The 13,879-nt window shown below is 41.6% G+C and overlaps 1 protein-coding gene and 1 non-coding gene across 4 annotated transcripts in view; one reads left to right on the forward strand and one right to left on the reverse strand.

Moving 5' to 3' along the window:
• LOC124798408 (tudor domain-containing protein 7A-like) overlaps positions 1-13,879 on the reverse strand; it is a 192,227-nt gene that overhangs the window by 59,024 nt on the left and 119,324 nt on the right. For all 3 annotated transcript variants that reach the window (XM_047261814.1, XM_047261806.1, XM_047261822.1), the window contains 3 exons: positions 6,714-6,941; positions 6,381-6,632; positions 6,199-6,303 (listed from right to left, as the gene is read on the reverse strand). In XM_047261814.1, coding sequence (XP_047117770.1) covers positions 6,199-6,303; positions 6,381-6,632; positions 6,714-6,941 — 585 coding nt within the window. The remainder of the gene's footprint in view (positions 1-6,198; positions 6,304-6,380; positions 6,633-6,713; positions 6,942-13,879) is intronic.
• Trnas-cga lies at positions 10,634-10,708 on the forward strand. Its single transcript has one exon. It is a non-coding gene; the product is annotated as a tRNA-Ser (tRNA).

Genomic DNA, 13,879 nt, shown 5'->3' on the forward strand with positions numbered 1-13,879 from the left:
GCTAGCATCGCTGCAGCATTCTGCCACCAGTAGTGTGTTTATAAACATGGCTGCTAAGTTTAAATGGTGTGTGCCGTCAACTACAAAATTAACAGAAATGTATGAAGTTGATGAGGCGCTTTACAACGGGAGGCACCCTGAGTAAAGAAGTAGATTAATGTCTGCAATGACACTGTAAGTCTGGATAGTTTCCTGAAAGAAGTGTACAAGATGAACACCAACACAAGCAAAACAAGGACAATGGAACATAGTCAAACTAAATCAGATGATGCTGAAGTAATCAGATTAGGAAATGAGACATTAAAAGTAGTACAAGGGTCTTACTATTTGGAAAGTAAAGTAACTGATAATGGCTGAAGTACAGAGGATATAAGATGTACACTGGCAGTGGCAATAAAAGGTATTTGTCTGGAATGTAGTCTTGTGGAAGTAAAACGCGGACGATAAACAGTTCAGACAAGAAGAAAATACAAGTTTTTGAAATGTGGTATTACAGGAGAATGCTGAAAGTTACAGGGGTAGATCGCATAACCAACAAGGAGATACTGAACAGAACTGGGGAAAAAAGAAATCTGTGGTATAACTTGACTAAAAGAAGGGATCATTTGATAGGACACATTCTGATATATAAAGGGATCACCAATTTAATATGGGAGGGAAGTGAGTGAGTGGAGGGGTGGGTGTATTAAAATTAGATGGAGACCATGAAATGACTTCAGTAAACAGGTTCAAATGGCTATAGGTTACATTAGTTTCTTGGAGATGACGAGGTTTGCACAGGCTAAGAGTAGTGTGGAGAGCTGCATCAAACCAGTCTTCAGACTGAAGACCATCTTATTGGGACTATTTTCAGGGAAGCCACTGAAATCCATTTGACAAGTGATTTAATAAACTGTGACAATTGTTCCAATCTTGATCAAATGGGGAATTCAGCGCTGTCAATAGTTAACCGACATACACAACAGTGCTGCTTCCCCTGTCAACCAGAACTTGTGGTCAACATTCTTTACAGAGGGTGTCATGGTAGCATATAATCTCTAACGCCACTGCGATCTTCAGTGTGCACACCCACAATTGGCCACCTTACTAGTATATATGACTGACAGGACCATTTTACCCTCACTCTTTACAGTTCATTGCGAAGATGACTAACAGTTCACAGATGACTTAAGTTATTATGAGTGAGTATCCCCAATTTTACTGATTAAGTAATATGTCATGAGAATATGAAGATTTACAAGTAAAAAAAATTTCTAGGTTCATCAGCTGTCGATCTACAGAGGAGACAGTTTAAAAATCACTGGTATGTAACACTTGAGAATACTGCTGAAATGTGTGGGACCCGCATAAAACAGGGCTAAAATGGTAGACTGAATGTACACGAAGAAGGATAGCACAAATGGTCACAGGTTTGTTCAACTCAAGGTGGAGCGTCACAGAAATGTTTAAAATACTGAATCGGCAAATGTTTTATGTTAGGTACAATTATCCTGCAAAATCCTACTTAAAACGTTTCAAGATCCAGTATTAAGTGAAGGATCTGGAGATCTTCTTCCTCCATTGGACTATCACTTCCTTAGTGACCACAAAAAAAGTACCAAACTAGACACCTGATGATTTTAATTATACAGGTAGTAAGCAAGGGCGTGTTCCTGTTCTTTATTTTTTGTCTCCTACTGCCGGAGAAACCCTTACATCTACATTACATCCGTACTCTGCAAACCACCATGAGGTGCATGGCAGATGGCACATCCCATTTTACCAGTTATTAGGACTTCTTGCTGTTCTGTTCACATATGGAGTGTGGGAAGAACAATTGTTTGAATGCCCCTGTGCATGCAGTAACTATAGTAATCTTATTCTCACGATCCCTATGTGAGCGATAGGTTGTAGTGTATCCCTTGAGTGATCATTAGAAGTTGGTTATTGAAACTTAGTTAATAGACTGTCTTGGAATAGTTTACATCGGTCTTCAAGAGTCTGCCTTTTCAATTCCTTCAGTACCTCTCTGACACTCTCCCATGGAGTAAACAAACCTGTGACCATTTGTGCTGCCCCTCTCTGTATACATTCAATATCCCCTGTTAGTCCTGTCTAGTACGGGTCCCACACACTTGAGCAATATTCTAGGATGAGTCACAGAAGTGATTCATAAGCGATCTCTTTAGTAGACTGATTGCACCTCTACAGTTTCTACCAATAAACCAGTCTGACACCTGCTTTATCCACCATTGAATGTATGTGATCATTTCGTTTCATATCCCTACAAAGTGTTACACCCAGATATTTGTACAAGTTGGCCAATTCCAATAGTGACTCATTGATATTATTATTATTACAAGATACTATATTACTTCATTTTGTGAAGTGCACAATTTTACATTTCTGAACATTTCGACCAAGTTGCCAATCTCTGCACCTTGTTGAAATCTTATCAAGATCTGACTGAATATTTATACAGCTTCTCTCAGATAGTACTTCATTATAGGTAACTTCATCATCTGCAAAAAGCCTGATTTTACTGTTAATATTGTCTGCAAGGTCATTACTATACAACATAAACAGTAAGGGCCCCAATGCACTTCCGTGGGGCACACCTGAAGTTACTTCTACGAGGGCAGTTCAATAAGTAATGCAACACATTTTTTTTTCTGAAACAGGGGTTGTTTTATTCAGCATTGAAATACACCAGGTTATTCCCCAAACTTTTAGCTACACAACACTATTTTTCAACGTAATCTCCATTCAATGCTACGGCCTTACGCCACCTTGAAATGAGGGCCTGTATGCCTGCACGGTACCATTCCACTGGTCGATGTCGGAGCCAACGTCGTACTGCATCAATAACTTCTTCATCATCCGCGTAGTGCCTCCCACGGATTGCGTCCTTCATTGGGCCAAACATATGGAAATCTGACGGTGTGAGATCGGGGCTGTAGGGTGCATGAGGAAGAACAGTCCACTGAAGTTTTGTGAGCTCCTCTCGGGTGCGAAGACTTGTGTGAGGTCTTGCGTTGTCATTAAGAAGGAGAAGTTCGTTCAGATTTTTGTGCCTACGAACACACTGAAGTCGTTTCTTCAATTTCTGAAGAGTAGCACAATACACTTCAGAGTTGATCGTTTGACCATGGGGAAGGACATCGAACAGAATAACCCCTTCAGCATCCCAGAAGACTGTAACCATGACTTTACCGGCTGAGGGTATGGCTTTAAACTTTTTCTTGGTAGGGGAGTGGGTGTGGCGCCACTCCATTGATTGCCGTTTTGTTTCAGGTTCGAAGTGATGAACCCATGTTTCATCGCCTGTAACAATCTTTGACAAGAAATTGTCACCCTCAGCCACATGACGAGCAAGCAATTCCGCACAGATGGTTCTCCTTTGCTCTTTATGGTGTTCGGTTAGACAACGAGGGACCCAGCGGGAACAAACCTTTGAATATCCCAACTGGTGAACAATTGTGACAGCACTACCAACAGAGATGTCAAGTTGAGCACTGAGTTGTTTGATGGTGATCCGTCGATCATCTCGAACGAGTGTATTCGCACGCTCCGCCATTGCAGGAGTCACAGCTGTGCACGGCCGGCCTGCACGCGGGAGATCAGTCAGTCTTGCTTGACCTTGCGGCGATGATGACACACGCTTTGCCCAACGACTCACCGTGCTTTTGTCCACTACCAGATCACCGTAGACATTCTGCAAGCGCCTATGAATATCTGAGATGCCTTGGTTTTCCGCCAAAAGAAACTCGATCACTGCCCATTGTTTGCAACGCACATCCGTTACAGACGCCATTTTAACAGCTCCGTACAGCGCTGCCACCTGTCGGAAGTCAATGAAACTATACGAGACGAAGCGGGAATGTTTGAAAATATTCCACAAGAAATTTCCGGTTTTTTCAACCAAAATCGGCCGAGAAAAAAAATGTGTTGCATTACTTATTGAACTGCCCTCATACATCTGACAATGACTCTCCATCCAAGGAAACATGCTATGTCCTCCCTGCCAAAAAGTCCTCTATCCAGTCACAAATCACTTGATACCCCATATGATCATACTTCTGACAATAAGCACAGCTGTGGTACAAAGTCAAATGCTTTATGGAAACCGAGAAACACAATCTACCTGGTAGCCTTAATGCAAAGCTTTCAGTATGCCATGTGAGAAAATTCACATGATCGATGTTTTCAGAAACCATGCTTGCTGGCATTGAGGAGCTCATTCTGTTCAAGATATCTCATTATGTTTGATCTCAGAATATGTTCTAAGATTCTACAACAAACTGATGTCAAAAATATTGGATGGTAGTTTCGTGGATCACTGCCACTGCCTTCCTTGTAGATGGTTGTGACCTGTACCTATTTCCAAGAACTGCTCACGGTTATTTGATCAAGATATCTACAATAGATTATAGTGAGAAGAGGGCTAAGTCAGTCACAAATTCAGTATAGAATGTGACAGGGATTTCATCAGGGCCTGGAGCTTTGCTCAGTTTTAATGATTTCAGCTGTTTCTCAACACCACTGACACTAATACTCATTTCATTGATCTTGTCAGTTGTTCAAGGATTAAATTGGGGCGATTCTCCTGGGTTTTTCTTTGTAAAGAAACATTTGATAACAGAATTCAGCATTTCAACTTTTGCTTTGCTATCCTCAATTTCAGTTCCTGTCTCATCTGCTAGGGACTGAACACTAACATTGATGCCACTAACAGCTTTACATGCAATCAGAATTTCTTTGGATTTTGTAAAATGTCATTTGACAATATTCTGCTACAGTAATCACTGAAGGCATCACGCAAATCCTTAGAGGTTATAAACACTTCGTTGGTTGACAGCTAGACTTGCTGACCTTGCTGAGTTGAAAATTACTCTGATGATGTCTCCAGAATTAGAAGATGAAACCTAAGGAATAGAAACATTTCTTAGATCATAGCCTTACCAGCACATTACCAAATTCGCCCAGAGTGTCAATATTAGCAATGAAAGTCAGCGCTGTATGATCAATATTAGACATATTACAGAGCGCACACAGTCGTTCAAGCAGTCATTCTTATCATGCCCTGTACACAACTGGAACAGGAAGAAACTGTAACATTAGGTACAATGTCTAGTACCATCCATCATCTACTGCACTGTGGATTGCAGAGTTACATACATAGATGTAGATGTCGGAACCAAGTTCTACAAAACATACGTCCAATAGATAAAAAACAAAATAATACACCTAACATTCTCATGACAGCAAACATCAAGCTAAGGATACTGCAGGGGGTGTACAACATTCATCATATATAGAAATAACATCACTATTACTGAAAGCATTTTGGAAAGTTATTAAAAATGCATAGCCCTAAAACTAAACAATGCAGACCTGAGACGACTTTTTAGTCACTAGAATGAAGTGTAGGACATGATGCACCAACACAATCAACAGCCACAGATGCAATGAGGTATAAGCCAATGTTCTTCTCACAGTTCACTTGGTAAGTAAATACAGTGTCATGCTTCAATGTGTGTATATGTGCATGCACAAGTGTGTAACTAACTGTATCAAAAATGAATGCAGTAGCGACAGGCTGTTAGTAATACTCTTATTTTTTTTCCTGGGAAGGACAAGAGACAGAAGATGGACACAGCTTAAGAGAAGATCCGGATGTGTATTTTTTTTTTAACTCTCCATCATTCGCATCATTGTATGCTGTTCAAAACCTGTCTTATTTTAAGTGGATATCATTTCCAGTTAGCTTCTTGGAATATTGGCACCAGCTACTAGTCACAACAATAATCTTACCACCAGCCCCTCCCCACCTGTTGGTTGCATGTACATAAAACAATTTAGCCATCAGATGCCTGGCTATTGTAACAAATGCAACACACGACCAGTGAAGGGTTAAAGAAGTCTTCACATGGTACTTTACAAAATGGAGACAAATGTGCTTTTTTTCCTACATATGTATTGTTGTTCTAAAAAAGTTAGTATGTCCACAATGTGAAATGACATTAAGGTTCCACAATTGTTTCATAATGTTTAAAGTCATATCTACTTTGTTGCAGTCCTCTAACAAGGCCTTTTCTCATTCAATTTTTAAGTGAAGAATAGATTTATCACAGCCCTTTCTTTGAAACAAATATTTGTAATAATACGAGAATCCCTTCTGTCAGCAGTAAGAATTACATAACATAGTTTAGTCCTTACCTGATATGGAATGCTCTTCAGTTCATCATCTACATTTTCCAGAAGTATAAGACTGTCAAGACGGGCCCGCTCTATGTTACCATAATCAACAAATATGATGTCTGCCTGTGATATCATAACACACATTAGAATTATTGTTACAAAACAGAATAACACCAACAAATAAACTTTTTGTATCATACCTCATTTGTTGCAGGGTACTCCTCCACAATTTTTGCACGGTACATAGAATTGTCTGAAGCATAAGGAGCTAAATATAGGTCATCCGCTTTTCTTCTGACATCTGAAGCTTTGGGCAGATACTCATTCACAGCTGCTTCTAAAATTGATTGTATTTGACTAGTTATATAATCTAGAGGTTTTAAACTCATCTGTATATGGACATCTCCATTATGAGCTATACTACTAATGAAAACATCCTTCACTGTGTCCACCTATAAATCAAAATTTGCAACTTAGCTTCATTTTTAAATACACAACACCTTATATATTAAAGTGGTCAAAGTTTAAATTACCTGAGGCAGTTCTGGAGTGAACTGATGTTGACGTATCTTGTTACTTAACAACTGATTCATGTTTATATCTTCATCGGTGCTTGTGTCAAACAACACAAGTGCAACTTTTTCTGCATTAGGTTCTACTTCAGCAACAAATGTTCCACCAATTACCATCTTCTCCAACAAACTTACTGCATATGCATCATCACGAAACTCCTCCATGCCTGCTAGACTACATACAATAGCCTAAGGGAAAAACAAAACTTATCATAATAACAAAATATATTATACATTATTATATACCTCCAGCTCACTAAATTTTAAGTAACAGGTGGCATGGCTGTATTGTTTGACAACAGGGGAGCAAAACCTTATAAAATCTTTGAACTATCCACTTTATTTCACAAGTGTCAAAAACAAGTTCCCAGATTGTAATCGTATCCAAATGATCTACAGGTGACAAATGTTATTTTGTTACCAGACATATTCTGAAAGATTTTTTATATATTTGCACAACCTGTTCCAGAATAATATAGTGTGTGTGTGTGTGTTTGAGGTTTGTTGTTGTTGTTGTGGTCTTCAGTCCTGAGACTGGTTTGATGCAGCTCTCCATGCTACTCTATCCTGTGCAAGCTTCTTCATCTCCCAGTACCTACTGCAACCTACATCCTTCTGAATCTGCTTGGTGTATTGATCTCTTGGTCTCCCTCTACGATTTTTACCCTCCACGCTGCCCTCCAATGCTAAATTTGTGATCCCTTGATGCCTCAAAACATGTCATTGAGGTTTACGGGCGCCAAACAGCGTGGTCATCAGCGCCCACAGAATAATATAATTCCATCTTCTGACATACGATAAAGCACAAAAACCTAAGGCTTTTTCCACACTGTGTTGTCTGTGGGACAAAAATGCTGCATCCCAGTTTATAAAATTGGGAACACCGGAGTCCGAGAATAACCACTGTCTAGCTCATGTAGCTAGATGGTGATTGCTGTCGGGACCGTACATTTCCCATTTTATAAAGTGGAACAAGGAACTTTGTTTCCACAGACAACATAAATTGGCAGACAACTGTGATTCTTTTATGCTTTATTGTATGGCACAAGATGGAACTGCATTATTCCAAAATCGGTCATAAACAATAAAATATTATTGGTTCAACAACTGTTGCTGTTTTCTTCACTTTGTGAAAATGGACACATACAGTTGCATTTGCTCTAAGGAAAGAACTCTGTGTGGACTGCTACACTAAAAATGCTGACAATTGAGAAGATAAATTATTTTACTTTGCTATCAGTTTTGCTCATAAAAGATCATCCTCAAACACAAAAATAATCAACTTAGTAGCCCGCTTCTGTGCCTAAGGATGATAGTTTATAATCAAAACTGGTAGCATAATACACTGATTCATCTTAACAGACTTCAAATGTTTTCAACATAACTTGCTTTTAAGTATTCCACACCTGTGAAGCACAGTTCATCAACATACATGTTTGTATTGCACCGTGTGCAATTCGGTTATCTTACAATTTAAATTTTCTGCACACTGTCTCAGGCTTTCCATTACTCCTAAGATAAAATCAGATTTTTCAACTATTGTGATTATACAAAATGCCCCCTGGCCCAGACAAAAGTAATTTTCATTGTTTAAGTTTAACAAAGAGCTCACTTTTTCATCTGTTGCCTTACAACTGATGCGACAAAAATCGACCAAGCCATACCAGACTATACTGAATGGCATCAGCGAAGCCGCCTTAATCAAATCACATTACAGGATTATCTGCCTTTGAAACTGAGGGCTCTCAGAGCCAATGCGGAAAAACATCCCTCTCCTCTATTCCGAGCCGCCATCTATAGCAGATGCTAAATGGCTTCATTCCTTTATCATAACATTCTCTTTTCTCCTCAGAGATTGATCTTGGAACGACTGGTTCTCACCCCTCCCTCTCCCCCTCTCACAATCGTCACCATGTAATCCCCAAGAGCCAACAAACCAATACAGTTTCTTTTTCTAAACAGGAGTATCATATATACTAATAACGAGTCCATATCTCTTTCCAATCATCACTACAACCCCAGGGGATGTATAAGCTGGCATCAGAATCAGGATGACCGAATTCACTCTGTTTTCAGCTTTGAGGTGCCCCATACAAATTACTAAAGAACAAGTGGACACACAAAACCAATGTGTGGGGTCATTTGGCTCTGTGCAATACAAAAGACAAATGCTCAGTGCAGTCAGTCCAGGCTGCCTACAGCAGTTAGTCCAGAGTTGCCGCCTCAGATGCGCGAGGTCACCCGACCTCACCATCATCTCTGCCGCCCACACACTAGGCCAAGTTGCAGGTACGATGAGCTGGCACATCATCAACACTGGGTGCCAATGCTGTGTGCTGCCCAACTCTGCTATGATGTTCACTGAACAACTAACCTAAGTAATGAGCTTTGCTTTTAGAGAGAAGAAGCTGCCGGGGTCCAATGCTGCCAGATGACGTGTAGCTTAAAGGGATGCCCACCACCAGGTCACAGGGACTGCACAGCTGGAGATAGATCCAGAAATGCAGGCAAAGCTGGATCAACTACGGGTGGAAAATGAAAATTTGAAAAGCTGCCTTAATGAGGCATTAGTAAATATGAAGCAATAAAGCAGTCCTGTACCCCCTCCTCCCCCCTCCCCTCACCCCACTAGCCTTGCTTCCCCTTTTCCAGCATTCCCACAGCAATTCCCTGCCAGCCCTTAACTGACGTTGCAATGGGATTGCTGGTTCCTGCCTTCACAGGTAAACCAGGTGAAGGTGTCCAAACTTTCATACGAAATTTAACGGATGTAGGAAAATTGTCAATCTGGAGTGATGAAGTACTAGTAGGAGGCGTCAACCTGAATTTCCAAGGAGAGGCTTGTGCTTATGTGAATTCCATGGAACAGCTGAAAAATACCAAGGCACTTGACATCCTTGCAAAAGGGCTAGTGGATAGATATGGAGACAAGCAAATTGTTAGCTTCTGTGAGGCAAACTTTTCATCATTTGCCAAAATTCCGGAGAGGATTTAGGACACTTTGCTGACCGAATAAAAGCTGTGTCGTGTTGTACATATGTACTAAGGGAAAGTAACAAAAGGAAAGAAGTAGTACTTAGTGAAGCAGAAGCTCATGAGACAGATGTATTTGTTCACAAGACTGACTAACAGGTAGTGGTCGAGGTAAAGTGTGCTTCGCCAAGCACACTAAGGGAAACCACATTACTTGCATTTCTATGCCAGGAGACCAAGCATTTTAGTCACTCTTCCACCATAGTAAACTCAACTACACATACATTCACTGCCTAAGCGTGCTCCACTTGATGTCAATGTCCAGGTCACAAGGCTCCTGAGTGTTTGCAATCAGCATGTGCCTACTGTAGAAAGATCGGACACGAGAGACCAACTGTCTGTCTCCATAGCATCACTAGGCTAACCAAACATGTTACAGAAGTGAATGAGATTTTCACCCTGCAGCGGATTGTGCGCTGATATGAAACTTCCTGGCAGATTAAAACTGTGTGCCGGGCCGAGACTCGAACTCGGGACCTTTGCCTTTCGCGGGCAAGTGCTTTACCGACTGAGCTACCCAAGCACGACTCATGCCCCATCCTCACAGCTTTACTTCTGCCACTACCTCGTCTCCTACCTTCCAAACTTTACAGAAGCTCTCCTGCGGACCCTGCAGAACTAGCACTCCTGAAAGAAGGGATATTGCGGTAACATGGCTTAGCCACAGCCCGGGGGATGTTTCCAGAATGAGATTTTCACTCTGCAGCGGAGTGTGCGCTGATATAAAACTTCCTGGCAGATTAAAACTGTTTGCCGGGCCGCAGCTTGCAGGAGAGCTTCTGTAAAGTTTGGAAGGTAGGAGACAAGGTACTGGCAGAAGTAAAGCTATGAGGACGGGGCGTGAGTCGTGCTTGGGTAGCTCAGTTGGTAGAGCACTTGCCCGCGAAAGGCAAAGGTCCCGAGTTCGAGTCTCGGCCCGGCACACAGTTTTAATCTGCCAGAAAGTTTCATGTTACAGAAGTGCTCGAAGGAATGCAAACCAGGAAATGCAGACAGAGTGGTTCTCCCACAACTGTAGCTCCCCTTCCATAAAGTGAATGCAGTAAGAGAGGTAGGACTCACTCAGACGGCAAATATAACTTTGCAAGATAAAATAAATGGTAGGTAGTCTATCTTTATCATAAATAAGTGTTTTGTACATTAAATATACTTGTGGTCAAGAATGAGAACCGTCGTAAAGCCGACTGAGTGGACTGTGAAGAAAGATAATTTACCCAATTGGTTTGCAAAATGTGGAAATGAAAATAGAAGGAATTATCAGTTCACATTCTAAGTGGTTTGGAAGCGTGACCACAATTTGAATGCCATTTTAGGGAACAATTTCCTGTGCCATTCTCGAGGTATATTTAACTTCCGAACACAAGTTGTCCAAATTAGGGGAAATATTCACCATTTTGGCATTGTCGCTGTTTTATGGACTCGACGGAGTCCAGAACATACGGCTACATTCCGACAACCCACTAAACCAGGTACTACAGCATTGAAATTGGAAAAACTGAGAAAATAGTGGATGGTATAAGGAAAATCAACTGGATAGAAATAAAGAAGGATTTTTTTAAGGAGGAAGTATTTTCTTAGCGGATCCATTAAAGAGAAATGAAGTAATACACAGTGAACAGGCACATGTGAAGTGCAGTTTTTCGAACGAGTGCGACACACCCAGGTAAATTTTTGTCAGTAAGAACAGATAATTTTGGAAGCAGAGATGTTAACAATTCTCTGGGCTACCATAGTTGCCAATGCAAATGAAATAAAAACTGATGAGGTAACAGCATACCACAAAAAGGGCCAGCCTGAAAGAACTGTTTATATAATTCCACCCCAGTTATATCATCTATAAAAGCAGAAATTGGAAAGAAACTTCAACACCTGCATAAAGCAGACCAGGAATTGTATCCTCGTCTAGCCAAATTTGCAACTTCCTTTGTAGAAAAGAACCAACTTCTGGCAACCTCCTTAACATATCATGACATTCCTACAGCCAATGGTAGGCCTACAGCACAGAAACCATACCACTTACCGTTTAACATACAGCCTGTAGAAGAGAAAAATATTTCCGTTTTACTAAAAGCAGGAATAACTGAACCTTCTTTCAGTCCCTGGGATTCTCCTATAATGGCTAAAAGCACAACAAGGTGAGAAGGAATGAAAGGAATCTGTGATTGCTTGATGGGTACCTTCCACAGGGGGAGGCTCTTGCCCCCACAACCGCCGCTAACACTGGAAGCATTTCCCTCAGGAAATGCAACAACGTGGATTTCACATCATCCGCAAGCACCTGAGGTAGTGAGGTAGGCCAGCTGAGAGCATGCCGTGGATCAGCCAGCAGGGTGCACTCAACAAGAACATGCACTATCATCAGTAGACTACCGCAGCAGCAATAAGGAAGATCTTCCTGGCGCAGAAGGAACTCTTGATTGAGTTTCGTGTGGCCAATGAGCAATCGGCACAATACAATGGCATCTTTCCGAGAGGCCTGGAAAGATGTATGCCACACCTTACTGGACCCTTTAATTGCTCTCAACTAGTTTTGGCTCACAGTAGCCTGCCATTTCAATTCCAAGAGTCTCAAAATATTGTGTCAAAGTTGGAATCTTGACTCTGGGCCCAGTATCCTGACAGCAAGTTGAACTCTTGTAGTTGCATCTTTAAATAGACAGTCGACGAATTCATTTCCTGGAATGCCTACATGGCTGGGTGTCCAGATGAAGGTCACCATCTTTTCAGAGCTGAAGAGGTCAGCCTGTACGTCCTAGATTTTTGCAAGCAAAAGATTTTTGGGATAGCACAGGGTTATGCCTTTTAAGCAACTCGTGGAATCACTACAGATCAGATAGTTCGTCTTGGCCTGGAATTTGACATACTGCAAAGCCTGAGGGATGGCAACCAACTCTGTAGTGTATACACTGCAGGCACTTGGCAGAGAGTGTTCCTCGTGTCTCCTTGCACATGCAAAAGTGTAACCGATCCTGTTGTTCACTTTCGATTCATCTGTATAGATGCATACTGAATTAGAATAATCGTGGAGGATTGAAAGAAACAGGTGTCTGAGCATGATAGGATCAGCATAATCCTTGGAGTCACAATGAGTCGAATCCCACTGGTCTGCCCAGTTTTGGGCGATGCACAAACAGTCTGAACTGCTGGTTCTGGAAAAGAATTTAATGACATGGGTGGGTAGGCATCTGACAGGTTGTGATTGCCTAACTTCCTAGAAGCTGCTGTGGGACTGGCTCCGCCAGGAGGCTGTCAACAGGGCTTGTACAAAAGGCCCCCATTTGCCAAACAACCACCAGTGTGGTGAACAGGGTCCAGCAGGCTCAGTATGTATGGTGCGACCAACCCATATGCAATACATCGACACTCCAAGCAGGATGAAATCAGTGCCTTGTAAAATCCCAGAGTAACTGTGCAGTCCATTCAGGACTGACTAAGAAAATGGAGAGTATTCACCTTCTTCATGCAAGTTGCCTTGAGCCAGTGGACTTGGAGCTGCCAATTTAGCTTGTGGTCAAATAAAATACCTAAGAATTGAAAAGTGTCCACAACTTCAAGTAAATGGTCACCAAGATAAATTTCTGGGTGTGGGTGCACAGCCCAGAGTGAACAAAAATGCGTAACTTGTGATTCTGCAGAGGAAAATTGATAGCCGTGGTTCATGGCCCAGTCATGGACTCTCCAGACTCCAGACAGCCCCCTGAACTGGCACTCAGGGGTGCACAGAGATGTAGAGGCATAGTACAGCCAAAGATCATCCAGTACAGTGGTGGAGAGAATTTGGGGCCCACTGCATTTACGATATCATTGATGGTGACAGCAAACAGCATTATGCTCAGAACCGATCCCTGAGTGACTCCTGTTTCTTGTACAAAGTGGCTGCTGAGATTGGACCTATCCAGACCTGAAAAATTTGGAGAGATAGGAAATTCTGGATAAAAATGATAAACTGCCCTGGAAACCCCACTCATGCGCTGTGGAGAGGACGTAATGTTGTCAGGTAGTATGATATGCCTTCTCTTGGTCAAAGAACACAGCAATCAGATGTTGGCAATGAACCAGTTAAAATACGTGGATCCTTTCCTGGTTTCAGGGCA

The sequence above is a fragment of the Schistocerca piceifrons genome, chromosome 1 (assembly GCF_021461385.2).
Source record: "Schistocerca piceifrons isolate TAMUIC-IGC-003096 chromosome 1, iqSchPice1.1, whole genome shotgun sequence".
NCBI classification, from domain to species: domain Eukaryota; kingdom Metazoa; phylum Arthropoda; class Insecta; order Orthoptera; family Acrididae; genus Schistocerca; species Schistocerca piceifrons.